This window comes from Parasteatoda tepidariorum, chromosome 1, assembly GCF_982258835.1.
Source record: "Parasteatoda tepidariorum strain Cologne lab strain chromosome 1, Ptep-v5.0, whole genome shotgun sequence".
Taxonomy (NCBI): Eukaryota; Metazoa; Arthropoda; class Arachnida; order Araneae; family Theridiidae; genus Parasteatoda; species Parasteatoda tepidariorum.
In genome coordinates this window covers 30,672,148-30,700,009 of record NC_141755.1, presented here as the reverse complement: position 1 = coordinate 30,700,009, position 27,862 = coordinate 30,672,148, and the positions used below count along the sequence as shown (strand labels likewise).

At 29.7% G+C, this 27,862-nt stretch overlaps 2 protein-coding genes across 2 annotated transcripts in view; one reads left to right on the top strand and one right to left on the bottom strand.

Moving 5' to 3' along the window:
• The window catches only part of LOC110282933 (uncharacterized), a 338,382-nt gene that overhangs the window by 35,690 nt on the left and 274,830 nt on the right, over positions 1 to 27,862 (bottom strand). The gene's annotated exons all lie outside the window — the stretch shown is intronic.
• LOC107445091 (uncharacterized) lies at positions 1,296 to 26,403 on the top strand. The gene is made up of 7 exons (XM_016059420.5): positions 1,296 to 1,775; positions 6,858 to 6,905; positions 8,101 to 8,167; positions 9,514 to 9,668; positions 13,253 to 13,480; positions 22,110 to 22,452; positions 24,847 to 26,403. Exons 1-7 carry the CDS (start codon positions 1,377 to 1,379, stop codon positions 25,461 to 25,463), a joined length of 1,857 nt encoding a protein of 618 aa, XP_015914906.2. The 5' UTR covers positions 1,296 to 1,376; the 3' UTR covers positions 25,464 to 26,403.

Sequence of the window (27,862 nt, the reverse complement as noted above, 5' to 3'; positions counted from 1 at the left end):
AAAAAAGCGTATGACAAAAAAATTATTTTTTGTAAAAATGTCCATAATTCCATAAATATCTAAGAAAGGTTTACAAAATTTTGTGCAATTCTTGAATATAATAATCAAAATAATTGTTAGAAGTTACAAATTTAATCCTTCATTTTTCGTCATAGGGTGTTCAAAAACACAATTTTCCGTTTGCAATTTATTGTCGGTCCCTCAAACCTCCAAAAACTTTGAACAGCATTGAAAAGTATAAGAAATCACATAACCGAAACATTTCTAAATTTATAAAATGATTCTCTTGAGTATTTCTCTGAGAAACATCAAAACTTGTGTTAGTATAGAAGTGTTTCCACTATTTTGTCTCATTCCTGTTATATCGTTGTTGAAACTAATAATTTCTAGAAGCTGCAATGGAAAGATATACGTAATAGTATAAAAATGTCATTCGATTAAAAAATTATAAAGGTTAAAAAAGCGACGTGTTTCTAGCGCTCAAAAATAGGCACCCATTCTCAAGACTCTCCAGATGTAAATAAGGAAAGGAAATCGGATTTAAAAAAAACGTGAAATTGCAAAAGAAAATAATTACATGAGAATAAATATGGAAAACAAAACTTGAAAAACCACGGTAGCAGTGAGGCATAAATGGCAGCAGACTGCATTTTCACGAGCTATAAGTACAGTCTTCGTGTCTTCAAATAGGGTGTCGGCATTCATATGAATAAAACAAGAATCAATAGCAGCAAGATGAGCTTGATGTGAGAAAATTGATATGATAGAGGTAATGGAAAAAACCTCTTTTTGATTCCTCAAAATCAACTTTTTCCCACCTTTATAATTTTTGAAGCTAATGAAGTTTTACTAAATAAAATTAATACTACCACCTTGAAGTTTTTATAATATTGTGTAATCGAGATTGAGAACTACAATAATGTGCTTCTTTAGCACTATATTAAGTGTGCAGCCAATTTGGAAGAAAAATGGTTCAACATGCACCAAAATTTCTAACAGCTCATAGCAAACAATAACCTCTAATTTATTATTTTTGTTATTAATAATTCATAAACAAAAATACTTCTAGTTCATAAAGTTATAATTTTGGGGAATTTATACTCAATCGTTATCTATATTTTAGACGAAATAATAGTTATAAACAAGATATTTTTTGAAACAAAACGTTTCCAAGGATTCATAAGACTTTCTTTTCTTTTAATCTTTTATCTCCACCCCATTATCAACAAGATATACTTCCTTATCACCAGAAAAACGGAAAAGGGGGTCTTTTACACCAAGAACTCAGCAACCCTTTCCCCTTCGTTCCATCATTAGAAAACGCCGCCTTTCCCCCAGACGATTTTAATCTGCATTTTCTTCGACGACGAACCAAGATGTGGAAGTTATCGATGCTCGTGTCTGCACTGATCGTTGTGGGGCTTTCCTGTCTTCGGGGATGCTGGGGGTCTTCCCGGCGTCTCCGGTATCAATTGGAACTGATGCGGAGTGAGCAGTTCCGAGATCGAGAAAGGATCGAAATTCTGGAAAAAAATTTGTCGCATGTCCGTGGGGAAAGAAATGTTCCAGATGCTGTACCGGCATGGCTTGGAGATATTCTAGAAGAATTAAATAGTGAGATTGGAGAAGTAGTCACCGAACTGCGAAAAAGAGAAAAAGTGGAGGCGATGTTGGAAGGACTTCAGGCTAGGCATGAAGAAGGATTCGAACAATTACGACGGTTAGATGAATTGGTAAAAGTTATCCAAGAAGAACAAAAGAGTATTTCTCGCCGGGTATGTTTATTTTGGAAGTTTTAATGAGTTTAGGCAATTTCATTAATCATAATTAGTTTTAGTTATTTAATTGTTTCCAACATTATGATTTATTCAGAAATACAAGTTTCGGATTTATATGCTAGAAAGTTAGCTTGTGGAACTAATATTGCGTGAAATATTCAGAAATGAAATTAACCTACATTTATAATTTATGGAACGTTTTCTGATAACAGATTAAAGCATACATAGGATTTGGACAAAACATGACAATAAAAAATTGTGGGTATTATTAAAAATGTTTTAAAAGAAAGAATTATAATTAAAATTAATCAGCGTTATTTAAAATTATTAAGTATAAAACTAAATTAAAATTATTAAGTAATTATAATTAGTACCAATTAAATATGGTTTTATAATAAGTGATAAAATTTTCATAAATGTGATTAAAATTTGGGAAATTTACCACGATACCTAATAGGGTGGCATAAAAAAAATTTATTCGGTTAAATTTATTTTTCTGTTTGAAATTGTTACTAATTTGAATTTCAATTTCGAATGGGAAAACTTCTCTACAAAAATTACCAAATGAATGTTTTAAATATCGATTATTTTGATTTTTGAAACTGGAATTCTGCTTATTTATTTATTTTTCTTCTTCCTTTTTTAAAAATTTAGAAATGTCATTACCATACAGTACTATAATTTTACCAGAATTTTTTCTCCTCGTGTGTACGTAATATAAATATTAAAATTAATATTACTTGGTATTGTACTATATTGTCAGAAAAATATTAAATCTCATTAAAAATACACACACGTAAGTGTAACGCATAATTAAGGAAAAACTTTATTATGAGCATTTTATTTAAATAAAGGGAATTTTTAATTATAAATAAATCTTTTAAAATTTATTTTTATTTAAAATTTGTACCGAGAATTTTATTTTTAACATTATTTACGATTATAAAATTTTCAAGTATAAAGTTTTTAATTGCTTTTAAAATTAAAACTGCAGTCACGCAAGAGCTTTAACTGTGAAAAATCATATTTTAATAACAATACAATTCAAAAGAATATTTAGAAATAAAACTGAATACCTATGACAAATTTTTAAAACTGCTGAAAAACATCTATTATTTAGAATTATGTTTCTTTCTGCCGAAGATTTGATTAAAAAATTCTATTTCTTTGAGGAATTAAATTCGATATAAAATCTTTAGTTTTATAATATATTCAAATCATAAATTCACTACATGATTTCTTTTCTGGATGTAAAAATAAAGAAATACGTTTTGTTTTTATATGAATGAGAATAATTAACTTGATTACTTTTCTGTCTCGAAAAATTTTTAACAAATTTTTAATTTTATATTTTCTTTTCATGTACTATATTCTTTTACTCAATTCTTTTTTGTTTAAAAATGTATCAATTATTGCTTGATTATTGTAATACTAATTAAAAATTAAAAATATTTTACTCTTTTAAACCTGTAAATTTTTCTCTGAATCGTTCCTTAAATTTTTAATACTCTATAGTTAATGAAACTCAACAGATAAACAAATTGTGTTTATCAGTCTGTTTTTTATTTCAACAGCCCTACTTAACTACGATAAACACATTAACAAATAATCATGTTATCATTACTTAAAAATTATATTTAGCCATGAAATAACATTTCAGTGTTAAGAACGAAGTAAATTCATTGTGTACTTAATACGAAATAAGAATGAATCATCTGTATTTCCATTTACTTTAAAAACCATGTGACCTATAAAAACGCACTTCCTGACTCTTATTTAGAGGGGGAAATTTAGGGGATTTTCGAAAAAAATAGTTAAGAAGATCACCTATTCAGTTTCATTGAAAAATTGGTTTTAGAAAAAATATAGTTTCTTATTTATATTGCATGCAATTGCATGTTTCTTTTTTCAGTATCTCTATATAACATAAAAAGAAAATGGTCTAAAATTGCTCTTTCTCATTGTTTTGGGCGTAGTATTATTGGCCAGAAAATCACATGGTATTAGTTCTTTTATTAACAAAGAAAATACTTCAATTTTCTTTGGAAGTCATCAGAAAAATTAATATGTAGCATACATGTTTGATAATTTTTCTTTCATATAAAAAGGTATCTACCTTTAATATTTTTTAATTCCTTTTTAATGCCATTACCTTCTATTTTCATGCTTTTCTACTTGAGTATTATAATAAAGGCAGATAAAGGATTAAAACTGAAAGTAGTGTTCTTACATTATAGAGTAATCCTATAATATTAAGGAATAATAAGTTATATGTTGTATTTAGATACGTAAGCTGTTTTTACATCTGCAGTAACTCTTATGTAAAACTATCCAGATTTAAAATAATAAATGACAAAAAAAAATTGAAATATTTTTTCGTATTCTTTGAGGAAAAAATATATATCGAGTTTTTAGAGTAAGCAAATGAGTTTTTATTGTAACCGAGCAAAGTGTTTAAGTTCACATATAATTCCAATAGAATCAGGAACATTATTTGTAGAACCAAATCTGTGTTACCGCAACATAATCATTCAAATGAATACTTTTTAATTTTGATTTAAAAATTTGTTTATCGTCAATAAATAAAAGAGAAAATTATAGCAATTGTGGAGTTCGGTGAGCGAAGCGAGTAGATAGAAAGGCTCCCTAGACTGAATATGGTCAAAAAAGTGCTATCAAAATGTGAAAATGGTGAAATTTACCGAAAGTGCTTATGGCTCTATGGGAACACCAAAAGGCTTGGCAATTTTTATCGAAGTGTTTTAGTAAAAATAACAATAAAATAACATTTTATAATATGTGATAAAATTCAGTAGTTTTATTGTAATACCCTAGAGCATGGCATAAAAAGTATTCACTCTGTTAAATTTACTTTTCAGTTTTGTGTTTTTAATAAATGTGTGAATAAGAACTGAAATTTAGAAAATCAAATTTTCCTTAAAACAGTTAAGGAAAAATTACTAAAAGAGTGGTTTAAATATCGTATATTTTAGTTTTATAACCAGAATTAGTTTTTTTTCTTCAGAAATGTCATTAATACAAGTATAGCAATTTTACCAGAATTTTTTCCTAGACTCTTTAGAGTGTCGAAAATAGTTTTTACTAAATTTTGTACAGAACTGTAGACTAATGAATGAAGAATTTTAAAACATCATAACCTGAATATCGGATTATAAACAATTTATAATATTATGATGTATAATGATCAATAAGCTGAATTTAAACAAATTTGTTGATTTATTTCTGTAACCAAAATAGTGTTTTAAAATGTGTTGAATATTTATAATGTAGTTAATATTTTTCTAAAGCAATTTTAGAAAATTTTTCCAATTACATCTTGTAACCTATGCTTTCACCTTAATTGATACTATGTTATAGGAATTATATCTAACATATTAAATACTAACGCTTAGTAAATGAATGGAACAAACTACATAATAGAGTTGATCTGTAAATTCCAGTAAATATTTTTGTTTATTGATATTAAAATTTGTTAATTTATTTTAAGGTGCCAAGTTAAAGCCTTCAAACAACATAAAAATCTTGGCTGAAAAATTCGTAAAAATTCTTAGCTTCAATAAATTGTAGCCTGTATATGCATATGCTTCAAATTTTTTTTTAATTTCATATGTTTTGCAATAGTGTTTTTTTTTTGCAAATTAAAAATAAAAAGTAACATTTAAAGATATATATTTGGATTCTGATTGATTTTCTTTAGGATTTCTTTACAGTTTTTTATTATTTCATTAAATATTAAGAGTTTTATGCATTAAATGTTTTATGTATGGCAGCTAATGTTCTCTCGAAAAAAATTAAGAATATTTATCATTAGTTATTATTGAATTTAAAGATCGGAGTATTTGTAAGCTTTTATTTACTGCAGCGAATGAAGAGTTTAATAATATCAGTACGTTGTAAAAAATGCCAAATCAAATTACGGAATTAAGTACCAGCACATTGGTAAACTCCCTTTTACGGTGAAATGTTATACCATAATTTTTACAGTAATATTTATTTAATTAGAGTGATTCATTGATTTTACTGTAATTAAAAATTAAGGTATATCGGATTTTTTACTCAGTAACATGTTCCGATAAAATAGGATTTTACGGTGAAAAGTACCGCCACCCTGAGTGTCGGCACTTTTTACTGTAATTTGATCAGGAATTGTTTTCTGTGCAGAATAGTTTCAGTTGGTTACCACGAATCACTCCTTAGAAGGAGTTTTATAAAAAAAATTTTAGAAAAAAAAATTAAAATTCGCAGAATTTAAAAATTTGTAAAATGGGAAAAAAGTTATGATCAAAACTTTCAGAATTCGTTAAAAGTTTTCATGTTTATGGCTCTATGGGAATACTGAAAGGTTCGGTAATTTTTATCAAAGCGCTTTGGAAATAATTTTGGTAAAATTAACAATAAAATATAATTTTATGATGCTTGATTAAATTTGGTAAATGTAGTAAGAATTTGGTAATTATATCATGATACCCTAGAGTAAGGCATAAAAACCATTTCTTTAAATACATTTACTTTTCAGTTTTAAATATGTGATAATGAGAACTATAATTTTAAAAACTAAAATTTTCGGTAATTACCATATAAACGGAAAAATTACTAAATGAATGGCTTAAATACTATATATTTTGGCTTTTTAACCAGTATTATATTTATTATTATCATAAGAAATGTCATTACCATACAGTATAGTAGCTTTATACGAATTTATTTTCTTCGTGTATTACGCGGCATGATAGTACTGCTCTTGTCTAACTCATGAGTGCCAAAATTTATTACAATTAAGCAATTCTCAGCATTAATTTTGCTTTCATCATGTAATTTATTATTCTTGTTTTTTCATTTACCGTATATTTTAAATTAGTGTTATAAAAACATGTTTTAAAATCGTAACTCGCAACAAAATTAAACATGTAGTTTCAGATAATATTAGAGGCACCAATTTCATGAATAAATGGATCTTTAGTCATAAGAAAGACCCATCCACACAAACTTTTCCTTCTATCATTATAGATATATACAATATATTGTAATTAATTCCATGATAAAAAATGTATTTTTCAGGCAATGCTGTGTAATGAAACTGCATTAAAAACTGAAGAAGTGGTGGCAGTAAGTTTAATTCTTTTTTGTAAAAAAACAAATATTTCTCACTGAATTTAATTTGAGTGTTTTAATCTCTTTATTCTATAGACTAGTTAAATAAAATTATCAGATGACTCGAAAATGACCGTTACATGTCGAAATGAGAAATCAATTTAAGAGAAACGGAAGAATACGATATGCTGCGTTCTGCTATATTAACTAGTTATTTTTTCCTCTTGAGACCCAAGCTTCAAATAATAGTTGAAAATGCAATTTTGACTTAGAAATGTGTAGCTTTGAAGACAAAAACTCATAAATGTGGTAAAAATTGCTTTTAATGTTTCTTAAATTATATATATATTGATCAGTGCAATAGCTAAAGTTGCATCTTTATTCCAGTGGTATTTTTTACTAAGCAGAAGGCTAAGTAAATTTTATCTTTTGTATTCTTAGTGCATTTTTAAGGATTAGTTACTTCAAAAAATATATATACATACATAATATGCATAGTCAAATATACTACGACATATTCTCCATCACGGAGAGAATTAGGAGCTTTTAAAAGACAGATGCTTTAACATAGATAGCCAACAAAAGAATTGCCTATCTGCATATAGTTGTGTGATTTAATATTGTCTGATATGCCGAAATCTGTGAAATTTCATCCATGGCCTAAAATTCTGTTTATTTAATATTATTTAATCAATATTTTTTAATTGATTTTCCATTTTCTATTATTACTTAATCAATTTCTTCTTATTAGAAAATCTCATTTTTAACTAATCTTTCTAATTTTGAGTTACAGAAAAAAAGTAAGAGGTGTACTTAAATAAGTTCAAATATAAATTATATACATATAAATTATATTCATATATACATATACATATAAATTATATGCATATATATATATAAATTATATACATATATACATTGAACTGCATAAATATATACATAAGCTCGAAATATAGAGAAAACATGGAAAAAATTACAGACTAATGAAATATTTATTGTTTTGAATGCTTTTATTAAATATTGATATTTTGATACTTTTCCATTTTGCCGGTGCAGGCGAAAAGCCGCTAATGCAAACTTACTATTTTTCTCTTTTTTTTAAAATCATATAAATAGATAAAATAGGCCGAAATTACTTGCGCCGGTAAAATGAAAAGGTACCTTTATTTGTATAACCGCCTTCCTCATTATTAAAATACATTCTTTTTAGAATTCAATTGATCCATGGAAAGAAGAAGGCTCTGGAGACTTAGAGGAAGCTTTTTTGATACCAACACGTATAAAGAAAATTTTAATAAGATTTTATATGTTGTTCTATGTGCATTTTAAAATCATTGTTTGAATCATATCATTTTAATGTCTCAACTAATTACATGCGATTACGAGCAATTAAAAGTCCAAAAATAGTATTTCTGTTACTTATAGAAAAATAAAAGTCTGCCGCTTTAGAAATGGGTTAGAGCAAGAAGCATACGAGAGGTGATTTTCATTACTTTTGCATTAGCATGCCCACAACAATGCTGCGTATTCTAATAAAAACTTATAACGATTCGACTCCTGTATGCCTCTTGCTTCCTTTTCGCTCCCTTTAGTAGTATTCAATTCGCCTAAATCATTATAATTTTAAATTAAATTGAATTGAATTAAATAATAAGAGTTTTATTTTGAGTAGTTCAGGGTGACATCAGAATTTTTATTATCATAAAATGCCTTCAAGAAATGTGGATATTTTACGACCGATACCGATTTTATCAATTTAACTTATTTGAAAAATTTGTAAATTTTCAAACCAAAATAAAATTTAACAACACTGGCGTATCCAATAATTCGGTTCAGAGACGTATTAGGTATATATTCATGCAATATTATTTAATTTAATTATCATTATCGATAACAACCACGACAATATCACATTTAATGCTTGTAGCCTTTGTTAATGATCGCGATATTATCATTAGCAATGATTAGATGTTGTGTATCGAATGGTGTATTCGATATCGATGCTATAAGACTTTTTCCGATTTATCATGAAAGTACATTTAAATATATTGTTATCGTAGTGATTAAAGAAACTCAATCTTTAATGATATATAGCCCACGAAGATTTGTGTCATAATCTTTCAATCTGGAGAAATTCTTCATCTAATGAGAATTTAAATCCCACCGAATTTTTAATTTATTATCGATGAATTAGCTCAAAAGCATCTTAGATAAGACAGATTTAAACTATAAACACAAAAGTTAAAATTAAAAATCAGAAAAGAACCGGTGAATATAGTTATATTTTTAAAGCAGTAAAACATATAAAAGGACTTTTTTGGTTGAAAATTATTTTATATTACTAAGTTGTAATTAGTAGAAACAAAACTTTGAATTTAATAAGTTTTTTAGAATTTTTTTAATTAAACAATTTTATGATAATAAACTTTGGATTCCTATGCAAAACACAACTTGTGCAATTCAATCCCCTTCAGCTTTCTAATTTGAATATCCATATAGTCGATCCTTTTAGCGACGTTGTACGATGAATCAATATTGTAGTTCATAGATTTCAAAACAATTTTAAACATTTATAACTCAATTTTCAAAATGTGTGATATCTTATGCTCAAATTATTTCTCAGAAACGTCGCCAAGTCTTAAGAAAACTGAAGATAATGTTAAAATATATCTTGATAAAGCTGTTCAAGAATTTAAAAGTCAACAAAATCTTGAGCTGCAACGACTGGAGCAACGTATGGATCATAATCTCCTTTCAATCAAAGAGGCAATAAATAAGGTACATATATATCCAAACTAACACTGTAAAAACTGTGGGGTAATATCTCTCCGAATATAATGTTGATCAACTTAAAAAATATGGTGTGTAGAAACACTTTTTAGTTAATACTAAACTCAGCATTCATACATAATTTAAAGAGTGCAATTTAAATCTACGCACCTAAGATTAAAAAATCTTACTTCAAACTCTCGCACTTTCACACCATACGAGAATCATTTTTACTTGCAAAAATACCAATGTTGGAGAACTTTGAATATCAAAAATTCATGAAACGTCAAGTGGAATATCGCCAGCAGTTCGTTTGCAATCTAGAATGAGAGTCTGTTGTTTTCTACACTGTGATAACTAAACACAAAACAAAGCAACAGAAACAAAAGTTCGCCTTCAAATATGTATGTATGTTTTCAGTTAAGTAATATAGAAGATTTTATTTTAATTTTCGAATCTCTGGGAACAGTATTAAATGATTTTATAAAGTATAATTTTTAACCGCTTCCGTTCTGTTAAGCCTAGTTCGAATTCATCTTAATATTCTCTTTGTACAACCCGTATATTTGATTTACAAATTACTTTTATTTTAAGAAGTAATGCATCGATTCATCCTAATTTTATAATTTTTACTTTTCATTGTATTGTCAATGTAGCTTTACTGACTCTTCTTATCATATCTTACAGTAATTATAAATTTAAGTGTTAAAAAATGGTGACGGCTACTTTGCACCAAGTAGTGCAAAAGAACATCGCCTAGTTAAACGCTAGATCTAAGAGTAATATATGGTGATTAACTACACCATTTTTGGCATTAGGATACATTTTAATTTTCTACAAAGAAAAAAAATTACGCTTGGTATTTGTTTTGAAAAAAACCCATGTGTATCGTAGATTTTTTTTGCTATCATAGGCTAGCATACTTTTATAGTTGTCATAGGCTAGAAAATAAAATTACTGTAGCTAATTTCTATAAAAGTTAAAAAAAGCTATATATAATCTTTTAGTTTTTAATTTGACATATAATTTTTTTTCTCAAATTACATTTAACTGTAGCGATAATATAATATTTTAAAATATTATGATTTTTCGTTCATAATTTCTTACAATAAAACCGAAAGAAGAAGTGTTTTTCGTCAAAAAAGTTGTCTAGAATCGAATTGGATTTTTTTAAAAAAGACAATGGTTTTTGAGACTTAAAAATATTCTTTTCAGTTGTTATTTTTCAAAGGTACAGTTTTTTTCTCCTGCGAATGAAACATTTTCTTTCATTAGGCAAAATATGAATAATTCATAATGTTTTCTGAGAAATAATAATAATAAAAATCTTGGAGCGAAAAAAGATCATATGCTATGAAAAAGAATGTATAATTTCATTACTGTTGAGTCTAAGCTCATTCTAAACATGATTTTTTTACTTAGTTAGGTGCTAACATATCCCTCTTTCAATATAAAAAAACAATTGCTTGAAACGATTAAGAAAGCTTTAGTTGATAATAGAATAGGACGAATTTCAAACGAAAAATACTTAAACACTAAAACTATTCGAAATGTTTGAAGTAAAATGAAGGATTTTAAAACATCTAAAAACAGTAACACATATTTTGAATTACTTTGTCCGATATTTCTAAGTAGCCTCACGTATAGTATAGGGCAAAATTAGAAAATTCTGCCAATGGTCAGTTGTAGAGTTTTAAACAAGGGCCATGTCTTAAAATATGTTGCTACTTTTTTTGAAAACTGTAAGTTTTAGTTGATTAAAAAACTGTTGATATTAAAAATACAAGACATTTCTTTTAAAGCATTTCTCAAACTATGGTGATTATTACAATAAGATTCATTTCCAAAATGAAGAAAAATTTCAAGAAAAAAGCTTCAGAATGTTATAAAATATTCATTATTATTCTACAGTTATTTTATCTGCATGGGAAATATGGCTCCAATAGTTTGGTCAGGAGAGGGCTCCAAAGTTTTGACCCCTTAAAGTTAATTTAACTTTTTGCGTATTTTGCCATATCTTGAGACCTTTTTAAGCAAATTTAAAAATTTTTGCACACAATTATAAAATTCGTTTATTCGAAGATAAGTAAGAATAAATGTTAGTAAATATTTGTTTTTATAATTTTATTTAAAAATGGTCAAAAAGATTTTGAATCGTAAGGTATACAATATTTGCATAATTTAAAGAAGATAATTTTAAAAATACAAAATTTGAGCTAAATCGGTTGAATAGTTTCTGATAAATTGAATTTCAAACTATAGTCAGTTGTTTAAAATTTGATTTCTCAGGAACTATTCAACTTATGTCGCTCAAATTTTGCATTTTACCATGAAAATTACGCGCTTTAAAATGATGTAAAAAATTGTATACCTTACAATTCAAATTTTTTCCGACTTTTTAATAACATAATAAAAATAATAAATACTTACTAAAATGTATTTTTTGCATGGAATTATCTTTGGATGAAAGAACTTTATAACTGTGTGCAAATGTTTTCAATTCGTTTAAAAAGTTATCGAGATACACAAACGAGTTGAACATGAATACACAAAAAGTAAAATTGACATTAAGCTGTTCAAACTTTGAATCGCTCTCCTGATCAAATTATTGGAGCCGTATTTCCCAGATTTAGTAGTCAAAAATCTAACTCCGTTGAAAAAAAGGTATGATTTATTGAAAGAAAACACATTTTTGCGTTTGTTTTCGTAACTTGAAATATCGTCTGCACTTATTAATAATCATGTTTGAGGTCACCTCCTAGAGTTATTAGAATTGAGTCCTGGAACGTGAAGATCCGATCATTAGATCAAACGTTATTCAGGGTGGTCAGTTCTTCGAGCACTGTTTGTTGAATAATACTCGTGTAAATTGAATACACGGGCTGTAAACGGGTTTAAGGTTAACAATAAATGCTCGGTTATGATAATATTGCTCGTCGCGGTAACAGTTTCAGACGTATAACAACAAATGTATGATGGTCAAGGTTCGAACTTGTATTGTTAGGTTTTCGCTCAAATAACAAAATGATCGAATGAGAACCTTTTTTAATTATAAGCAGATTTCTGTAAATTTATATTACGGAACATTCTCCAGTTGTAGCTTGGAGCTCTGTAGACATCACATCTTTACATCTGTATATTTACACTCGTGCAACTCAAGGTCACTCTGGGTTTGTTTTATTTGAAGGCCTTCTTTGTTCATCAAAATCTATTTGCTTTCTCATACTGTAAGAGCACGGGTGCTCATTTTGAGATATCAGTATTCCTCAGATGCCCCACATTGGGGAGAGGCGGGGTTAATTTAATTCGATTTAATTATAAGCAAATTTTCCAGGGACTTCTTAAATTGCTGTAATTGTTGCCTTGTTTAATTTTGTCAGAAAAAATGAGTAATTCAACTGAGCTGTACAACGGTTAGTACACACTAACCGTTGTACAGCTCTACAGTCCTAGCTCTGTACTAATCGTTGTACAGCTATGTAGTCAAAGGTTAGAACACTCTAACCGTTGACTACACAGTCAACTTCAGCGAACTAATTATAAGTCGTTTGGTATATTGTTTAATATTGAAAATAATTGTTTTCAATTTTCAGTCAAAATCAGGACGAAATGAGCTGATTGAAGAATGTCACAAATTAATAACAAATATGACAGATGAATTCCATTCTTCAATCACTCAAATGAAAAACGTCTCGGATAGTCTATCAAATGTTTGGAAGGAAGTTTCACAAGTGGAATTCAACGCAGCGCAGTACCAAGCAGCTCTCGACGTGCTGGAACGTGACTGGGCAGCAGACAACAAGAAAATCTTAGATTTACAGGTAATTGACATGAAAAACAATTGTTTAAAAATTTTAAAACAATGGGAAAATCAGGTATTTTAACAATAACAGGTTAAAAGCAGAGAAACAGGTTTGAAACGTATGGAAAATATTGTGATTAATGGCGCATATTCTTGTCATTATAACAATTTGTGCTGATGTCTTGCGAGAAGAATTCAAGTGAAATGCACTATGTAAATGTAAAAAACTAAGCTTCTTTTAAAGGCGGCTGTAAAATCAAACCATTAAATTAGTTTTACAGAAAATTTTGATGCATTTTATATACATTGGATTCATATAGATTAAATATGAAATACAATTTATCCATTTTGTTTGATTGTTTCTTACAGTAATGCATTCAAAAGAATATGTTTTGATGCCCCAGACACAGGTAATCTGGGTATAGGGTAAACCAACCAGTGAAGGAACACTACCTAGTGAAGGAACATTTCATATATATTGATTAAAAATAAGAATTTGAAAGTTTTTCTTTAGATTGATTGGTAACAATAGCTTACTGCCAAACAATAGGAAGTCATCTAGCAATGTTTTGGATTACCTGGTCAAATAGACTTCTCTGGAAAAAATTTTGAATTTGTTATTATCTCTGCAGCACCTTGTTTCTTTGAAAAAATTATAAGGTGAGTGTTTGTATTTATATGTTTGAAGTGGAATTAATTGCATGTAACAGTTTTATTTTTCTCACTGTGAAAAAGAGAATTCAAAATATAGTTATTGAAGTTACGTTTTATTTTTTTAAGCATCATAGCATAATAAAGTACTAAGTTAAGGGGGTGTTTATTCACTGGATCACCAAACGATGAGAAACCAGTGAAGGAACAAGTGTTCCTTTACTGGTTTTTTTTCTAAGTTAATGAAAATAAAAGATAAATTTTAATTTTCTTGTACCTTTAGTGATGTTCCGCATCAAAAGTATGCAAAAACTACGAAAAACAACTTCTAACCAGTGAGGAAACAGGCATATTCCTTTACTGGGCATAGATTTCCCAGTGAATGAATTGTATGTGTTAATATGCTGACACTTTAATTTTCAATTCATGATTACAAAAGGAAGTTAACATTTTCCAAGCATTTATATGTTATAATTTCAAGAATAGGCTTGTTTTTAAATACTTGTATGGCTTATAAATTCATAAAGAGCATTAAAAAGTAACCAAAATTAAGTGTTCCTTTACTGGGTGTTCATTCACTGGTAAGAGCTGTTCCTTCACTGGGTCTTCTTACTACTTGTTATTTGGACCTCCAAAACTTTAAAACAATATTATGTAAGTTCTCTACAATTTTTTTTACCTAATTTGCAATTAGTAACAAATATGTTGACAGTGTCATTTAACTAAAATTACGAATTTTGAAATTAATATGATTTTTTAAAAGGCAAGCGAAGCTTAAGTGTTCCTTCACTGGTTAGTTTACCCTAGTTCTAAATTTACTAAAATTGCACTAAATAACCTATGTAAATATTATTTTAGAAATAGAAATACTCCGAAATAAATCTACCCTTATTTTATTTAAAAAATAAATAGTAAAAAATATTTTTTCCGTATTATTAAATTAAAGAGTTAATGGCTAACAAAATTAGATTTTTACTTCGGATACAGTATATTTCGTTTAATTTAATACAATTTCCTCCAAAAGCAAAAAAAAACTGTATTTGCTTTGGTTTGCTTGAAGTATAAATTAGAGTGTAAAAATTTATATCTAGAGTGGTAACTTAAAGTGCTTTTACTATTCATAGCAGATAAGTATTTTTATGCAATTTTTTTTGTTTTTCATGAGAAAACTACCATATGAAGGCAGAAATTAAAACTCATCTATACCTTTAAATATAGACACTAAGTTCGTTATGCTATTTCGGAAATTTTAACTGTATAATATGTCTGTAATATTGCTATCCCCTCATCTTTTTTCTCTTTTATAAATGAAATTTGAAACAAATTTTTTTTTCAGTGTTAAAATTACTATGTAGGGCTGTAATCAAATAAATAAATCATTTTTTTGACTATTTCATTATAAAATATGGATCATTAGATTCCTACTAAATAATAACGTGTGTTCTTAATGGCTTAGGGAAAAAGGTTTAATAAATAAAACCAAAGATTAAATGATTAATTTAAAATGAACCATTAAGAATTAATTTAGAAGAAACAATTACAAATTGCTAGAATGACAATATCCTGTAAACGGATACGTATCATCTTAATTCGAAACATGGCCAAAAGTATAATTTAAAAGATTTGCGTAGTCGCAATAACCTGAAAGAAAAATAAATAGCTGAAAAGGAATGGATTGCCTAGAGTTAAAAAACACATGAGACAGATAAAACAAAAATACAGAAATTTGTAAACTCACCACATTTTATTTGTTAGACAGCACTCTTTTTTTTAAATAAATTAAAAACGTATAAATGCAAAACATCACTATCTACAGCCACACAGGCCACAAATTAAAAATTATAGAACAATTTTATAGATGTAAATGGATTTGTATCATGCTCAAAAAATCGTCATCAATTTCTTCTAAAAATCAGACTCCACGCCTCCCTGATGCACAGACGTACATCAGGGGGCCCACAAAGAAATCGAATGAATCTTCTCGAAAAAGGGGGAAAAGGAGTCTCTCAAAACCAAAGATTAAATGATTAATTTAAAATGAACCATTAAGAATTAATTTAGAAGAAACAATTACAAATTACTAGAATGACAATATCCTGTAAACGGATACGTATCATCTTAATTCGAAACATGGCCAAAAGTATAATTTAAAAGATTTGCGTAGTCGCAATAACCTGAAAGAAAAATAAATAGCTGAAAAGGAATGGATTGCCTAGAGTTAAAAAACACATGAGACAGATAAAACAAAAATACAGAAATTTGTAAACTCACCACATTTTATTTGTTAGACAGCACTCTTTTTTTTAAAAAAATTAAAAAACGTATAAATGCAAAACATCACTATCTACAGCCACACAGGCCACAAATTAAAAATTATAGAACAATTTTATAGATGTAAATGGATTTGTATCATGCTCAAAAAATCGTCATCAATTTCTTCTAAAAATCAGACTCCACGCCTCCCTGATGCACAGACGTACATCAGGGGGCCCACAAAGAAATCGAATGAATCTTCTCGAAAAAGGGGGAAAAGGAGTCTCTCACTCCCACGTTGCCATTACTTTTTGTTGAATACAGTTGCACTTCGGAAACTCAGCTGACAGGTGTCGCTGCGGGAAAAGTTCACCTTAATCCCATGGAGTTTCAAAAGCTGCTCCTCGAGATAATCTGCTCCTATAGGATCAGTCCATGCAATTTCTTCCTTGTACAAAGCAATACTAAAAGTCTTATATTTTTGCAACCTATGTCTTTTCTTAAAGACATTTAAATTGTTAAACAGCGTTTAACACTAAAGCTAACACTGAAGTAAAAAAACCCCTATCATACAACACTTATAGCTAAACCTAACCATATATCCTCTTCACCCCTCCTCAGAAAACGATACATATAGTAAATAGAATTTTGAAATTTATTCTTCAATTTCTATGCAAATCTATTCTTTAGATGTCCCTCTACCAGTTTGAACTAAAACTAACATTTTTTGCCTAGTTTTTAAGTATATTAGAAAAAAGTTCATCAACAGCTGAAACTAGCATACTGTATAGGTTTATCATGAACAAATAGTTTGTAAACATTTAATTTTTTATCAGTTTCTGAGACTGGAATAAAAATGCTTGTCGCAATCTTAGTAAATGTCTATAAAATACTAAACTAATTATCTCAATTTAAGAGGAGAAAATAGATGTTTTTTAACATGTATCCACTTCACCCTATGTACCCATTCCCCCCCCCCTGACCATACCTATCTTTTCGTCTATATTTTGAATATTTGTTAAAAATATAGTCTTTAATTGGAAAAATAAAAATCCAGTAAAAAAAAGAGGATAACATCAAAATTTCAGATTAACTTTAGAGATTAATTTGTGCAAAAGTGGAACTGAAATATAATAAATAGAAAAACGTGCATTCTCGATATTGCCTTTAAGGGCTTTTCTTAAGCAAATAAAGTCGACTTTGACAATTTTTAATTTTATCTTGACTCTGATTAATCAAATAATTATTTTTACTCTTGAGTCGAATCCAAAATAAGACACATTAAAACACATAGATATTTACTAATTTGATTAACCGAAAGACAAAACAAATTATATCCTGATGATCAATGATAAAATTGCCAATTTTACTTAACCATAGATTTTTTAATGCATTTTCATGTTTATAACTATTCAAAATGTCTTAGATTTGTTTCGCAGTTTTGCTTTGATGAAAAAAAAAACAAATTAAAGACATATTAAAATAAACACTTATTTGGTGATTGTTTAATCGAAAAAAAAGAAAGAAATTACATATTAATGATGAAACTGAAAAATTAATTAACCATACAATTTTAAGTATTTTTGTGTTCATAACTGTTTAATGTGCCTTAGATTTCTTTCGTATAGTTTTCCTTTGGGGAGAAAACAAATCTAAAATATATTAAAACAAACACTAATTTGCTGATTGTTGTATCGAGAAGCAAAATTAGCTATGATAGTGTTAAATTAATTTTATCATAAATAATTTTGAGGTATTTTTTGTTCAAATGGTTTTTAAAGCTATTTAATTAAAAAATGTGTTAAATATCTTAATTAAAATATCTAATCATTGGTTTTTATTTATTAAGTATCTATTAATGTTTTCATAATGAAATTTTTTATAAATTCTTCATGCTCTGTTTTGACAATTGATAAACAAGTTGAAAGTTTGCTCATTTGTTTTCGCGAATAGCAGAAAATTCTGCAAAATGCACTCTAAAATAAGATAATGATGGGTCTGATTCAGAATCTAGACTGTCAACACATAGTTTCGATTCCCTCAGATTCAGATTAGATAAAGATTGAAATCAAGCAATGCAAAATCACAAGGCTTCTCAAATTTAGTTTATTCTACGGAAAATGTTGCATAATGCAAAAGCTTTTTTTTTACTGCAACTTCAGTTTTTAAGTCAAGATTTCTTTGTTTTTGCAAGAACAGTTACTTTCAAATGAGTTTAGTTATTCCGAATGCGTATTAAAATCTGTTTTTTCTCCTTTACTATGATAATAAACGAAGAGTTGAGACAGTAGATTTAGTCATAAAAGGTGTGTTTAGGTATAGTAAAGTGGATATGTGCTAATTAATGAATTTGCTTGGTGATAAAAATTTCAGAAGTTAGCGTTTAAATGTTTTAAAATAGTGAGAGACGAAGGGAATTTAAATAAAAGTGAGGATCACTAATTTTGTACGAAAAGGCAAGTAGTGTATATTAATATTGAACAATCAATGCTTAAGACAACGCAAATAAAGGTACCTTGTGAAAATCAGTTTTTTTACTGAAACTATTTTTTCACATCACAGTATATGAAATTGTCCTAAAATTTTACAAAAGTATTTTTTTTAGCATTACTGCTCACAAAGTGCAAATATGCACTAAACCACAGATGCTTTAAAATTTATAATTCTCTTATTTGACATACCGCGTACTGATTTTTGAGGTATAAACGAACACTCTTAATTTTTTAATAATATGACACTGTTCGTGATTTCAGGCAATGGCCATTTTAGTGTGTCTAGACACTGTTGTAATGATATATAACTCCATTCTTTTTTAAAATTAATAGGTAGTTCTTGACTTAAATGTGTATCGCTCCAAAATTTGACTGACAAATTCAGAAGAGTGGTAAAAAGTAACAAGTGGTTGAAAACTTACTATTGAATATAGAGTCACATATCACGTTCAGATGGTGAAGATCCCTAAAAACGATGGATCCGTTGCATGACCTTCACTCTCATCGGATCTCAATTAAAGCGTTTTTTTCCAACGGGGTCACCTTAAATCACTAGTATTTGTTATACTATAGAAATACGCCAAATGATCTCATAATGTGGATTGCCGTCGTTTTGACAGGCATCAGCAGCACATTTGACATCTTTGAGTCGGGGAATCCTTATAGATTGTGCAATGAAGTCAGTGGGTATCACTTCCCAATTTGATCAATAATTAATCAAATAAATCTTTTCTTTTTAAAATTGGGAAGTTTTTATTATATTTAGTATTAATATTCCAGCATGACCTCAAAATCTGCATGGGAGTTTTGTAGATTTCACCTTCTCAGTTTGCGAACAAAAATTCTACACTCAATAACTGTGGTATAATATTACTTCGGATTCGATGTTGAACAACTCTAAAAGTTGTGCGAAGGAGCAGCTTTTTTAAAGTTAACGCCAATCGAGCGTCCTTCATATAAACTCATGTTTGTGAAAATTGCAACACCATGAAGGACTTTTGCGAGTGAGATGAAATTTTCAAGAAACGCAAAGTAGTGGTCAATATGCAAATGTTTAGAATTTCAGATCCGTAGCGCATGCGTATGCTGAGCAGCGCCCTCTGAACGGCTGATGGATCCGAATAAATAGACGGCTGTAGCGAGGCGTGTATGGTTATCGGTGGTTATCTGCTTGTGGTAAACGTTAGCTCTGTCGTTACTTACGTCTCTTCGACGAAAGAGAGCGAGATTTCAACAACGTACGGAGTTTGAACGGGGAGAATCATCGGCCTTCGTGAGGCTGGATTGTCTTATCGTGCAGTAGCCGCTCGTGTGCAGCGTAACAGCAACACAGTGATGCGTGTTCGGAAGCAGTGGACGGACGAGTGTTAGACAACTCGGAAATTTGGGAGTGGACCTCGAAATGTCACGTCAGCTCGCGATGATAGACACCTGGTCCGCATGGCGTTGACGGACCGTACGGCACCCTCTAGACAACTGGCAGCACAGTGGTCAATAGCTGCAGGTGTTTTATTGTGTGCTTCATCAATTCGTTGACGTCTGCTGCATCGTGGACTGTGCGCAAGGACTCTTTAATACAGGATCCCCCTCACGCTAAGGCATCACCGCCTGCGGCTACAATGGGCCAACCAGCATAGGGACTGGCTTGCTGATTGGCAGCGTGTCGTGTTTTCTGACGAATCCCGCTTTAATTTGTGGTACCATGATGGCCGTATTCGTGTCAGATGCCATGCCCTTGAACGCCACCTTCCGGAGTGCGTTATCGAACGCCACAGTGGACGAAGCCCGGAGTTATGGTCTGGGGTGCCATAGCATATCATGGACGATCTCAATTGTTACTAATTCTGGGTAATCTGTACATCAGTGAGTACAACAGCAATCGGTACATCAGTGAAGTTCTACAGCTCCAAGCTGTTCCATTCCTTCAAGCCTTGCCCGGCGCTGTATTTCAACAGGATAATGCCCGCCCTCATATTGCTAGGACTGTTCAATCCTTTTTTTGCATCGCGGCTGGTACAGCTTCTTCCTTGGCCTGCGTATTCCTTGGATATGTCGCTGATTGAAAATGTGTAGGATTTCGTTGGTCGGTGTCTCGCTCGTGATCCTCGTCCTGTTGCTTCTACAGACGAACTTTGGGTACGCATACAAATAATATGGAATGCCCTTCCTCAGACAGACATTCAAAATTTGCTTGACTCCATGCCACGTCGTGTAGCAGCACTTATTGCGGAGCGTGGTGGCTACACAAAATACTGATTTTGATCTCTTGTTATTATTTATTTGCTTTGAAAGTTTAATCATTTATTTGTACCATTACCACTCAACTGTGTATTAAATTTCATTTAATTATGACGATTTCTTCATGGTGTTGCAACTTTCACAAACATGAGTTTAGAATTTAAAGGGTGTATGGAAAGACTTAACACCGAAAATGAAGTTTACACTAAGAATCACTCGCCTTTGCGCCATAGGTTAATTATTTTTGCTTCCGAAAATTCTAATGTTGGCGCGTTTTGATTTCTTCTATAATTGCTTACAATCTTGTTTGCGGCTGTCTTCAATGTTGCTTTTTATTTGCGGGAAATAAAGTTTGCTGTTAAAATTATGTATGCTTTTAATTAAGTAATAAGGATAATTATTTTTTAAATTTTTAAGTCTCTGTATAATTTATAATTATAATTTTATAATGAATAATTTCTATCCACTCTTTCTCTGTTAAGTTTTGTTCGAATTCATCTAATTATTATCTTTGCTATGTGTATGCTTGATTTACTAACTCATCTTATTTTAAGAATTAGTATATTTATGCAACCTAAATTACTGATTCTTACTTTATATTGTCTCACAAAAAGCAACTTTACTAATTCTTATGTGTATCATATCTTACTGCAATTAAAAAGTTTTTTGTTACTAAATAACAAACGTGGTGATTGGTGATAGGCTACTTTACACTAACTGTAAAAGAACATTCTAGGTGCTTTCTTCATAGCGAAAGTTACTAACATTAGATTTTGATTTAGTAGAACACCAATTTGAAGTAATTTAATTGTCACCATTTTTGATATTCTGATACATTAAATGTTTTTGCAGTGTATGGTAAGTTTTGTCTCTTACTTATTCCTTTCATTGCACTTCTGAATATAACAATTGAATTTCGAAACATTATGTATATGAAATGACAGAAAAGTGTAGTTATTTTTCTATAATAGTTTACATTGTAATATTGAATTTGAAAAAAAAAAATAATTTCAGACGGATTTGGAGCAAACGAAAGTTTTGCTTCGTAATCAAAGTCAGCAGTTTTTGTCTTTGGAACTGATGGCTACCAACATGTCCCTCCAGCAATGCCACAAAGATGGGACCACAACAAAGAATCAGTTAAGACTCCAGAATTTGGAGGTGCGATTAGTACAAACTAACATGAGGTTGGATTCTTGGTCAAGGCAAGCTGATATTTATCGCAGTACAGTGAAAACTACCATGTATAATTTTCAGGATGCTGTTTCCAATACATCTGGAAAGGTAGATGCTATGAAAGAGGAGTTACACGAATTTCAAACATACCTAAAAAGATTCATTCACAAACTTCCGAAAGGTTGGTTTTTTATAATAATTAGAATTTCAACTATTACAATATCCAAATATATCAATTTATTCCATCTTATTTTGATTTGACAATTGAAATTTTGTAACATTTAGAATCTTGAAGAATTTTGTATCAACTATTCATTTAAGAATGTAGAATTCAGGCCATTTGATAGAAACTTGCCCCATTTCGGCAAGAAATGGTTTTTGGTAGGGTAATTCAAAGAAATATTTTTTATGAATAATGTCACTCCTTATTAATTTTTGAGGAAGGAAAATTATAACAGAAGGTTGAATTTTTAAATAGAGATTACTTTTATAAATTTAAGTCCTTTAACAAAGATTGTAATGTAATTAATATATAAGTTATGCAAAGTAAGCATACTAGAATTATTGCTTAATCGAAAAATATTATTCTACATTATTTCCAATTTACTATCATTTGGGATTTACTAGATTATTAAGATTTTTTTTAAAAAACGAAAAATATCAATATAATACAGGGTGTTTATAAAGTCCCGGACCCATTTTGATGTTTAATAACTCATAATATAATAAAGATAGATTAAAATTAATAACATAAATGGTTAGATAGACTCAAAAAGTTTCATGATCCTTGTCAATGAACTTCCACGTGTGCCCCCTTCGTCGCACAGAGAATATCAAGTCGATAGTCAATTTCACGCCAGGAAGCGGCAAGCATGTCGGCATCCACAGAGGCTATTGCGGTTGTAATTCTGGCTTTTAGTTCATCAATGTTCGACACGATCCTCCTGTAAACATTGTCCTTTATAAATCCCCAAGGAAAAAAGTCCAGCGGAGTTATATCAGGTGATCTGGGTGGCCAAGGAATTGGACCTCCTCGCCCAATCCATCTTCCTGGAAAATGGTCATTCAAAGAACGACGAACGATGATACCCCAATGAGGTGGTGCACCATCTTGTTGCAAAAAGACATGTGGCTAAAGCTCTAATAGTTGTGGAAATACGAAGTTTTCCAATATGTCTAAGTATACGACTGATGAGACAGTCTTTTCTGTAAAAAAGAAAGGCCCAATGACTCGGTCGTGCATTAGTCCACACCACACATTAACCTTTGGGAAATCCCTTTGTGTCTCACGGTATTCACGGGGGTTTTCAGATCCCCATATGCACACATTATGGCGATTAACAATGCCAGAAACATGAAAGGATGCTTCGTCGGAGAACATTATGCGCGTCAGAAAATCAGCATCATCTTCTATCCTTCCTACCATATCTGTTGCAAACGCCATCGTCCTAGGTCTATCGTCCGGTTCCAAACCTTGAACAATTAGAACTTTGTATGTATGCAGTCTTAATTGTTTCTTAATAACCTTGTACACCGTCGAAATTGGCATATTCAATTCTCTTGCCGCTGATCTCACAGATCTTCTAGGATTGTCTAAAAATGTCTGCCTGACACGCTCAACGTCAAAATCATTTGTGCTCTCCGTGCGACGAATATTCTCCGTGCGACGAAGGGGGCATACGTGGAAGTTCATTGACAAGGGTCATGAAACTTTCTGAGTCTATCTAACCATTTATGTTATTAATTTTAATCTGTCTTTATTATTTTATGAGTTATTAAACATCAAAATGGGTCCGGAACTTTATAAACACCTTGTATATTGAATTTAATTTTTTATGCACTTTTTTTCCTTTTACCATTTAAAAGTACCGTTTAAAATTTTGATTTGTAAATATTATCAAAGATCTTGTATGATCTTAGACAACGATTCCCTTTATGATTCGATTGAGATTTATTAGAGATCACACACAGTTTTGCTTATTAATTTTTTAAAAATAACACTTGAAATTAAAGGTATATAGTTATAACAAATTTATTGCTAAAACAGTTTGTACCCAATATGGCCAGCTATACGAAAACTCAATTGAAGGAAATCAGAAATTGAAAAAATTGCACGGTTTTCTAAGTTGTGCTTACATTACAAGCGATACATTCTCGCCATATTTAAAAATTAGTTACAAGTTTCAACAATAGATGACACTACTGATTCAAAAACGATCAAACAAAAGTTTCCGCTACATGCCAAAGTATTGCAACTGTAACATCCACACAGGTTATACAAACAATACCAAAATTTCTGTTACAAATGGTAGCTATTTTGAAAACATTGCTTTGTTGTTTCATTCAGTTTGCAGTTCCATCTATTGACAAGCTGAAGTTTGGAACTAAAACAGAATGCATAAATTCGTACATTTCTATCTTGGTATGCTTTTCTTTTTATTGAGTTTTCAAATCATTGGCATTTCGTGAGATTTCAGTATATTGACGTACACTTGAAATCGTTTAACACTTAATATTTGAGAGCAAAATGTATATAGTTAAAAAACAATTGAATTATATTTACTAAATCTTTCAGATTGTTCAACAGTTAAACGAAGTGGCCTTATTTTGATTCAAGCTCACTCAGCGCCTGTGGAAGTTTATTGCAATATGAACGAAGGAGGTAGGTCCTGGCTCGTAATTCAGAGAAGAATGGATGGAAGTTTAAACTTCTTCAAAAACTGGACAGAATACAAACGGGGCTTTGGTCATCCAGCAGAAGAATTCTGGATCGGTAATGAAGTTCTCCATCATCTAACATCTCCTTCAGATGTGGTACTCCATATTGACATGTGGGATCTTTTTGGAAGATATTGGTATGCAGAATATGACAGATTTCACGTGAAATCTGAATCAGATTTGTATTCATTGGAACTAGGAGAGTATTCTGGGAACGCGACTGATTCCTTTAGCCACCACTCTGGAATGGGGTTCAGTACCCATGACAGGGATAATGATGCATCAAGTGCCCATTGCGCGGTACATCATACAGGGGGATGGTGGTACCAGCATTGTCACAGAGCTGATTTGAATGGGCGGTATCCTTTGGGAATGACGTGGTATGATGAACGTAGTCACGACTGGCTGCAATTGCAACGGGTTGAAATGAAAATTGCTCCATTTTCAGTTATAAAGAAATTAACTCGTGAATGATTTTCACATAATCACGAAGCTTAGTGAAAAATAAATTTGCTGCCAGCAAATCTTCACTTCAGATATTGTGAATTTGATTACGTTTATATTTTTTAAAGGTATTTCTAACTTACACGTCTTATTCCTTCTAAACTATGAATTTTTCAAAAAAAAAGTTTTGTTCACTGTTTAAAAAATTATTTTGGGCATTATAGTGACTAATAAGTGTAGACTTTAAGCTCAGATATTTTTGTATTATGATTAATTTATTAGTAATAGACTAAATCAGTTGTTATATTAGCGTGTAGCTAATTTTGGCACGTTGGAACAAATTCGATAAAACATTTCGAAAACTCTGCTACTCTTCAAAAAAACAATGAGTTTTTGTTTCAAAAACTAGTTGTATTATAAATTATATTATAAAGGAATGTAAATAGAAGGTTTTATATAGATAATTTTTAAAATGCAGAACTTAGTGATCCCAGACCAAATACATTTTTTTGTGTTATTTAGAAAGTAGCAAAATGCAAATCCCATTTCTGAGCTGAATTACATTTCATTGTGCGGCATATTAACGTAGCACTGTTAATATTTTTTTTATGTTATTTTGATGTCTTCATGGATACTGAAACAAAAAATCTATGTACTATTTTCTAAGATTTAAACCACAATCATAAACTCAAATGATAACCTTGGTTTTGAATAGGTATTCAAAGAGAAAAAAGGTTGTTGTTTTATAGCTAATAACTGGATGATCATCTGTACAGTGAATAAAATAAAACATAGGAACAGAAAATATTAATTAGTAATAGACAAGTAAAGTAATACATTTATGGTGTTGTTTTTGTGATAATCTTATTGATGTTTTTTCAAATGAAATGTATACCTGAGAGTTACATTCATAGATTGGCTGTTTGTTGTTGTAAGTTATTGATGTGCTGGAAAAATCGTCCTTTGTAAATGTCACACCTATTTCTTAGTTTTGTGTCATAATCAATTTAATCTAACTCTAGACAATGTACAGTCCGCAAAAAAAAAAAAAGATATCACCCTGAATAACTTTCGTTCTAATGATCCGATTTTCACGAACTAAGTGTCAATCTTAATGGTTCCTGGGGGTGACCTCAAATATGCTAATTAATTAGTGCTAACTATTAATTAAGTTACGAAATCAGACACAAAAACGTACTTTCTCTGAATAAACATATATTTTTTCTTACATATTTGGAATCTAGACACTTGAATTAGGGGGGGTAGACAAAATTTTAAAATAATTGTGTCGTAAATTGGGTTGCAATAAAGGTTTATATATTTGGCGATAGTCCAGAAAACCGCCAAAAAAAGTCGCCTGCGCAAATAAATATTTTAAGATAACCCATTGACTGATTCAAAAGAGAAACGCTTAATTTTACTAGGTTGCTAGGCAACCAATTTCTGACTGTAAAAAAATTGCAATAATGTTTTGTGATTGCTCTGAGAGGTTTAATTAATAGTTAATAGAAAACATCTCGAAGTTTCTAGGCAATAGACAATATTTAAGCTGATTTCTGTCTAAAAAGCAAAAAAAAAATTCTTTTAATCTCCTTTGAAAAGAAAATTTGAATTGATTTATAAGTTTTTAGAATTTAAATACATGAACTTTTTATCTTATATTATTTAGATTATGCTATTTTTGCTATGTTAATTCGAGGATTTCATACTAAAATCAAATTAACATAACTTATAATAGCTATATACAAAATTTTAGGGATAATGATTTTTACAGCTTTAATCGAGTCTTCTAGGCATGAAAGTTTGAAGAAAAAAAAAGTGCTTGAAAAATAAAATGTAGATTGTATAGTAATTCTAATGCACATTCACAAGGTTTTCTATAATTTACGATATTTCTTTTTTCTATAACTCAATGAATTGCTGAATGTTTAGTGGAATTTTAAAAACATTGAAATATGTTATGTTTAAGAATAAGATATTGAAATATGTTGCATATTGTATGATTCATTGTTTAAAAAATTGCTTCATTTAGCTAGATATTTACGTTACATGGTTTTCTTTGGATAAAGATGATTAGCAAATAGCATCCACATGTTTCGATACACTCTGAAACTTAAGTTCGCAAATTCACCATAAAATGTCGCACAGCATATTCTTCAATTACGATAAGCTACATTTACCACCAAATACTGCTAGTATGATTATTTTTGTTTTCTCATATATATATATATATATATATATATATATATATATATATATATATATATATATATATATATATATATATATATATATATATATATATATATATATATATATATATATATATATATATATATATATATATATATATATATATATATATATGTATGTAACATAAAAAGCTTTTCCACTCGGCAACGACGTTATATATATATATATATCTGATA

Bases quoted from the DNA above. Each gene is read 5' to 3' on its own strand.
- LOC107445091 (XM_016059420.5), top strand. From the start codon at position 1,377: ATGTGGAAGTTATCGATGCTCGTGTCTGCACTGATCGTTGTGGGGCTT. The intron at 13,481-22,109 runs GTAATTGACATG...AAATAATTTCAG, and splicing joins AGAAAATCTTAGATTTACAG to ACGGATTTGGAGCAAACGAA. The intron at 22,453-24,846 runs GTTGGTTTTTTA...TAAATCTTTCAG, and splicing joins CATTCACAAACTTCCGAAAG to ATTGTTCAACAGTTAAACGA.